The following is a 7,644-nucleotide window of genomic DNA, read 5'->3' as shown; positions in this document are numbered from 1 at the left end:
TTTGACTACATAATAACAAGAATTAGAAAAAATATGCCTGAATAATTCAGTTGTACTAGCTTTTATGAAATTCGGTACAAATATACAGTATTTTTCTTGTTTACATGAATATGGTCTTTATATTTGTCCTGATGTGTATAATAATAAATATAATAATGATGACAATAACATTTCTTTAGTTTTATAATGTCACCTCCACTGATTGTAAAGGTTCCCGAAAATACCTCGAAAAAGGCCCACGGACCAGCAGTTGATTTTCTCAGTTGTAGCTTGTTTTGCGGCTCCGAACTATGGCAAGCCGTTGGGGTCATAAATCGGGCGTATATTTACGTGCAAATCCAAATGCGCGGTGCCGTAAATAACGTGCGAAGGCGCAGTGGCGTTAAATAATGTGCGGTGGCGTTTTCTACCCTAACCCTAACCCACTGCGCGTTCGCACGTTATTTACGTCACCGCGCGTTAGGATTTGCACGTAAATATACGCACCGCGCGTTCGGATTTGCACGTAAATATACGCCCGATTTATGGCCCCTACGGCTTGTAATACCGAACACATTTCATTACTGAGACAAGGAGCACAAATGGCTCTTTTGATCATAAAGGTTGCAGACCCCTGGTCTAGACATAAGAAGAGTCCTTAACGAGTTGCAACTGAAGTGTCTTTGATAGACTTCTCCGGGGTCTTCTCAAACAGCGGCTGATGATGTAATGATCAAACAAGAAAGGACTCTGAAGACAGGATTTATTTCTGAACAGTGGAGGTTTTATTCAAGAAACAACAGTCTGCTGCCAAATATCAAGATGCTTTGGGCCCAATCAGTGACGATATCCCCGATCATTGGGATTTCTCCTTTTTATAAGGTTCCATGTAACATAAAATGCGCACATCCTTCTGGGATGTGGCTTATAACAATGCACATTCAATTTACCTCACTTCCTTTTTAAGGTGATAAGCTAAGAACATTCGAGACAACACCTGTATTCCATCAAGTTGTTTTGACAGGTAACTGACATCGTCTTGACAAATAGATGGGGCTCTTATATGCCAGCCTCATGAACAGCTGAAATGTTTCACATCCTCTCTTAACAGGAAGAGAGCACAATACCCTGTCCAAACTGGCCACCCAAATCTTTTGAGGTAACTATAATTTTCTAGGTTTAAATGCATTGTTTTAAAAAGTTATTTCCTCAAATGATTGAGGTGGCTGGTGGGTAATCAATGGGGGGCCCAGGCCACCATTGGTCACTCCCTGGCTCTGCCATTGCACCTTGTGGTGGATCTGCGGTGCCTTGGACAAGCAAAATAAATACTACTTCTGTTCTTTTCCACACAGTAACTCACACAAACTAGAATACAAAAATATTCTGGTTTACTTGTATTCTTTGTTCAGATAAACAACATTCACTATTCAAATCCCTTAGAGAGAATATCTCCAATACTCTTTAGATCCAAGAACCATCAGCCTAACAGTTTGATAGTAACATAATACAGCCCACAATGTTGGATCTGATTTGTATTGCTACTTAGAGATACAGTATTATAGTTTCGTCTTGAACTGCTGATTTAGTTAGGAATTACTTGTCAATATGAAATTGTCTGTCTGAAAGGTGAAGTCGTTCAAAACAAAAATCTGGGTACTAAAATCTTGTAATTGTATAAAAACAAGTAGATATAAAAGAAGTTACTCCAAAACCCTTTTGTGTAAAAAGCTGAAAAGCTCTTGAATGAGTAAACAAAAATGACAAGAGATCCAAGCAGCAGCCATTAACTTATTTATTATACTGAATTTACGAAAAGTCAAAGTAAACACTTGAATAAACAGTACTGTACATATTTAGTCTGTTATCCTATGGTTGTTGTGGTTGGTTGAGTTTGAAAAGCGTTTCTCTTTTCACAAGGCTGAAACTTTACAACCCTTTTCGTTGTTTTTTTACCCATTTCATCTTTTTTAAAAACACCCAAAAGCAGACGATGTGGACACTCCAAAAGAAATAAGGCGAACACAGGTGTGGACGACCCCTTCACTGCCAAAATGAAAGGAAATGGTAAAATCTGGATTTTACTGGAAAGGGAGAATAAAGACAAATCCTCAATCATGTTTTTCTTCTCAGCAACCGTTTTTGTTCCTGCCTGAATTAAAAAAGGGGATTTCATCTCTGCAGCTGGAAGATGTGCTACGACTTTGTTTGAATCTTTCAGGGAAAGTTAGAAATCGTTTTCCCCCCTTAATTATTCTGACTACATCTGAATGCATTGGCTTTATGAATAAACAAACTTCCTGTTTATTAAAACATAAACCTCTACTTTATAAAAGCTGGACAGAAGATGTAGCGAGCAAGAAAAGCAGAGAGTCAGGTACAAGACTGGTGGGCTGCAAAATAAAATAATGAAAAAAGAAGCTTAATTTCTCTCAATAAATGTGAAATCTGGAGGATTTTTTTTAAATACAACAAAATAAATAATCAAGGCATTGTCCATGTTTTTAATCTATCAAGCTTTGATAAAAAGCTTTTTGACATAAGTATGTGATGTTACATCCACACAGAAACACAGAATTATATAAAGATAAGAGGACATCAGTCTTTTGGATGATAAATTAACCGCGTTGATGTTGCATTGTAAGATATATCTGCAGTTTTCATCTATAATACACTGGTGAGCTTCACCTTACTAGCACTCTATAGAATAATTGTAGAACTTCAAACCTTTGTTGTGTAAGAGCTAATTGTCAGGAAGGTAATTCTACAAAATAGAAAATAAAAATGAAATAAAAATCAAGCTCTTCGGTTTGGAATGGACATTTTAACAGTAGCAAACAAACAAAAAGAAAACATTCAGGTATTTTTTTTTTTCGACATTTGATGATATTCTACACCTCACAGGGGCTGCAGAGGCAAGAGAGCAACACCAATACTTCAACGTGAACCCAGAGCAGAAAGAGTCCACAGTGCTAACAGTCACCCTCTCTGTGAATGTTTGGGATGTGTGCAGGGTGCTGCCACGCTCACCGGCAGGAAGGACCCAGGGGTCCATATGAGCCCCCGCGCGCACATGGAAGTGTGTTTCTAGGGGTTGGAAGGAGAAAGAGGAGGCGGAGGGGGAGTAGGCCCACAGGTGTTGAGAAGCTGGGTTGATAAAAGATGATGCACAGGTACCCACAGAGGAGTTCTCCAGTGGTTTGATTGGGGGAGGGGGGGTGTTTGAGGGCAGTTCTGAGGGGGAGAGGGGAGGTTGGCATTAGCACAGCACCAGCCCCCCTCCAGCCTAGAAGGTCTTCCTGTGGATGGCACGTGCTCTGTCTTCTTCATATTCTCGCTTCGACACCCACATCTTTTTAAAGGTGTCCAACGAAGCCAAGATGGAGCCACTGCAGGAGCAGAGAGGTCAGAGTCAACAGTGGGGTGAAAAACTTCAAACCTAGGATGACGCTCACTGTTGGTCAACTTTTCAGTCTTCAATTAAATTTAAGTTTCAATCAAATCACTGGGAAACTGAATTTCTCTGGTCATGTGTTTTACATTTATTGAAATATGAAGCTGGTATTTTTCTGTCCCATGTTGCAATCACTTGTGTTCTCACTGGTTTATTTGCTAAATAAATATGATCATTTTTTCGTTACAGTTTGCTATTTATGAAATAGTTTTAAAGCATGTTCGGCCCAGTTTACACTAAACAGATTTTGAATGAAACGGTAGCTTCTCTGTTGTGGTTCAGTTGTTTTTGTGCACAAAAAACATGAAAATGGAGGGTTTCTGAATCCTGCAGCCTGAAAGTGTTAAGACGACTATGCTCTATTTCCTCAAAACCTTTTTTTTTTGCTAATAAAAATGTTACCAAAACAGAAGAAAACGAGTCTTAAATACATTTGGCTGAATCCTTTGATTTTTATATATGTCTATGTGTTCTGTACTGCCACCTGCTGACTGCAGGGGACACATCGGTTTATTCACCCCTAATTAGGTCAAAGAAATGTACATGATGAGCAATTTGGATAGGAAAAATACTTGAAAAGTTGGTTTTTAATGCTGCTTTACAGAAAGTCTGTTGCAAAAACTGAAAATTTGTAAAGCTATAATACGAAGAGGAAGATGCTGAGCAACCAGCATGATTGAGTTGCTCTTTTTTCAATCTCATCAGTCTGATCTGAAGACTTAGGTGAGTTGGTGCGGGAGGAATTTGTGTCCATAAAATAACATTTCTGTTATTGTATTAAAGTATTTTGCACAATAAGCACGGATGAGCTCTGAACTCTTACCCGATCCATGTGGAGTACAGCCTTTCTTGTGGAGCAGAGATCTACACAAGCAGAAAAGAAAAGACAACAAGTCAGAAAACAAATGTACACAGGACTTTAAATGATAATAGGAGTTTAGTAGTAATGTTTAAATGATTCTAGCTGGTACACTTCATTTCAAGTGTTTACAGTTAGTTTAATGGCATTTCAGAAAATGATTAATAGAACTGAACAACTCCCGTTGACATCCTAATAAATGTTTCTTTGATTTAAGACGTTTTGCTGTTTCCTCTCCCTCTTTTTATGAAAATAATTCAGATTTGTCTCTCTTAATACAGAGATGCACCAAACGAGTGTACTGAAATCAGTACCGGCAATACAAATCCTAAAAATCTGATTTAGCCCCCACCCCCACCCCCGCCTTTAAACAGTCAGCACACAGAAATCTAACGTTTTTTTTGTCCATGAACGCATCATTGACACAGCACATGGAAGAGCAGAGAGCACATAATCATAAGTTTTTACTGCGAGTAAATAAACCCAAAAGGTAACGGTTTGTAGAGTGAGAGCTTGTTTAGTTTGGCTGAATGTAAAGTAAATGAAAAAAATTAACTATCTGGCAGAAATGCACTCAATAATTATTAAAGCAGGCTCAGTGCTTTAAAGGAGACCAACTATGGGTCCTAGAAATTTTTATGGTATGTCTGTGGGCTATCCAGACCATGTTCATTCAATTTAATGCACAAAATAATTCTCAGATAATAAAATTTCCCATTTTCTAGTTCTGCCTGCTCTGACTTCTGTTCAGAAGAGCTGTTTATGTTAATGAGCTCYGTTGGTAACGCCCTCCAAAAATCTGTTGACATTAACTCCGCCCTCCAAAGCCAGCATTTACGTTAGCATGGCTAATAATAGCAGAAGCTCCGTTGTACAACTGTATACTCTGAGTCAGACCCAGAGGCAGAGTCGTGGTCACAGCTTCTTTTTTTCCTCCCTCCTCTGCTCTGCCCTCACTCTGCATGCTGTTACCAGAGCAGGGAGCAGCAGCGGTCAAAATACTTCAGAAACTCAAACAAATAGGCTTTAACAAGGCTTTAATAAGCTAAACAATAGAGGTACATGAGAAAACACGTTCATAACCAATGAAAATAAAAAATTTAGTTGTGTCCATGCCGGTCTCAAACTCTGGTCTCCTGCTCTCTGGTCCAACTCTCTACCCATTGCCCTATTGGAAGGCTTATTGTAAAATGAGCTGCGCATTACACAACAACACCGTGATGGCTTTTTATATGGAGGAGGTGGAGTTTCACCCGGGGGTTGCTAGGTAAGGGGCTGAACGCAGGTTCCAGTGGGTTGTCGTACAGCTTGTGACATCACAAAATGACGTAAGTATAAAACTTGTCGTTAATATACATTAAAAATACATTTACTTACAGTAAATATGCCCCTGGGTGCATTTTTTAGTCCTAGGACTGTTTTTTTTAAGAAGTACATACCCAAAGTTGAGTAAAAAAACCTTTAAAAAGTGAATTTTGCATAATAGGTCCCCTTTAAGAGTCTAGCTTTACAGAGGAAGAAGCTCAAATGAAGCCTTTATGAAGGAGGCTGGCAACGAAAAAAAGAAAGTGGACCAACCTTAATCTTCACGTCTTTAGGTGCAAGTTTCTTGACTTCAGTTAGTAGCCTTTCCCCAAAGCCTGAAAACAAAATAAAAGTCTGTGAATGTTAACATCTGTTAAATTAAAGTGCACAATTTTAGTCATGCTTTCTGAAGTGTTTTAAAATTTACATTAGAGGCTAATTGTGTTTCACAGATGCATAAAATATATACATTGTAAAATTCAGTTTTGTCTTGGTGACAAATTAAAATGAAGATTAGATTAATTATAAAACATTTCAAACATATGTGATATTTTGTAAACTTGTTAAAAATGTGTGGACAGTGAAGACTATAAATTAAGAACATTATGTATTATATACACTCTTTTTGTTAGTGTACTGATTTGTCTTTTGAGTACAAACTAAAAAAAACAGTAAAAAGGATTAAAAATGTCCATTATTGCATTCACTTAATGAGAGCATAAAGAACACATGTGTGTGCACCGTCACATGACTCAGACCTTTGATCAGTGTCGACCCTCCACACAACACAATCGTGGAGAAGAGTGTGCGTCGCAGGTCCATGTCAGACTTCTGGATGGCGTAGGCCAGGACCTCGTGGATCCCTGAGCTCTCGTCTCCAATCAGGTCGGGTCTGAACAGCAGCTCTGGAGCGCGGAACCTCGAGGGGCCAATCTGAAGACGATGAGGCGACTTTTTCAGGGCTTTGTGTTTACAACCAGGAAGAGCGAGTACTTAGCTTTTAAACACAAACACTCCTCAGCGTCTGCTGGACTCACATTTAAAGTGCTTCCATCTGGCAGGACGTACTGAGCCTTCTCTGTTTCTAAAGTCTCGTCCTTCTGTGGGTTGAGGGACAGGTAGCAGGCTCTCTGTTGAGGTAGAGTCATGGCTGAGTCGACGTTTCCGACAAAGATTAGTTGTTAAAACTTTAAAAGCACTTCCCAGCAGCCGCCTCACCTCTTTGATGGTGCGAACGACCTCGAACTCAGCCGACGTGTTGAAGTTGTAGCCCTCCTTGCGCAGCAGCAGACGGAGGTACCGCGAGACGTCCCTGCCAGCGATGTCCACGCGCATGATGGAGTGAGGAATGGCGAAGCCCTCGTAGATGGGCACGACGTGGGTTACGCCGTCACCGGAGTCCAACACAACACCGGTGGTGCGGCCTGTAGCGTACCTGCATGAAGCAGAGTGTCAACGTGTTTCTAAACTGCTTTGGCCTTTTTTTTTTGAACAGACATTGAGCAGAAGCAACTAGAAGGTTGATTTTTATCTGTAGATTGGAGCTTCTTCAGCGAGAACATGGGAGAGTTACAGAGAACATACTGCCCTCTACAGGCAGAGTGCAGCAACTTCATAAGCAGAGAAATTTAGCAGAAAACTTACTACACAAAACATAAATTAATTAGGGCTGTGAAATTAATCGAGTTATCTCAATTAATTTTAGTGCTGGGCACAGATTAAAATTTTTAATCATGATTAATCATGATTAAAATTTACAATCACTTTACTATGGTTGAATATGTAGGTTTGTAAATTGCAATGCACTCAGTGCAGCCAGGTCATATTTGTAAACGAGAAGTGGTTCTCAAACAGTTTACCTGGATAAATAAAGATTAAATAAATAAAACAAATAAATAAAAACTCCATGTGTAACACATTATGTACAGTTTTTTTTTTCTTTTTGTCTTCTTATTTTATTTATTTATGTTTCACTGACAACTGTGACCTTAGTATCTATCCTTCATTCCTCATGTAGTTCTCATTTGGAATGAATATGCTTGAATTC

At 39.2% G+C, this 7,644-nt stretch overlaps 1 protein-coding gene across 1 annotated transcript in view; it reads right to left on the bottom strand.

Annotated features, from left to right (window-relative positions):
- Positions 1-1,756: 1,756 nt before the first annotated feature.
- Positions 1,757-7,644, bottom strand: part of actr1b (actin related protein 1B) — an 11,864-nt gene continuing 5,976 nt past the window's right edge. The window contains exons 6-11 of the mRNA XM_014018204.1: positions 6,816-7,032; positions 6,635-6,727; positions 6,356-6,530; positions 5,871-5,932; positions 4,257-4,297; positions 1,757-3,368 (exon numbers count right to left, since the gene is read on the bottom strand). Coding sequence (XP_013873658.1) covers positions 3,266-3,368; positions 4,257-4,297; positions 5,871-5,932; positions 6,356-6,530; positions 6,635-6,727; positions 6,816-7,032 — 691 coding nt within the window. The 3' untranslated portion in view covers positions 1,757-3,265. The remainder of the gene's footprint in view (positions 3,369-4,256; positions 4,298-5,870; positions 5,933-6,355; positions 6,531-6,634; positions 6,728-6,815; positions 7,033-7,644) is intronic.

The sequence above is a fragment of the Austrofundulus limnaeus genome, unplaced genomic scaffold, assembly GCF_001266775.1.
Source record: "Austrofundulus limnaeus strain Quisiro unplaced genomic scaffold, Austrofundulus_limnaeus-1.0 Scaffold186, whole genome shotgun sequence".
In the NCBI taxonomy this organism is placed as follows: Eukaryota; Metazoa; Chordata; class Actinopteri; order Cyprinodontiformes; family Rivulidae; genus Austrofundulus; species Austrofundulus limnaeus.
This window is presented reverse-complemented; position numbering and strand designations above follow the sequence as displayed.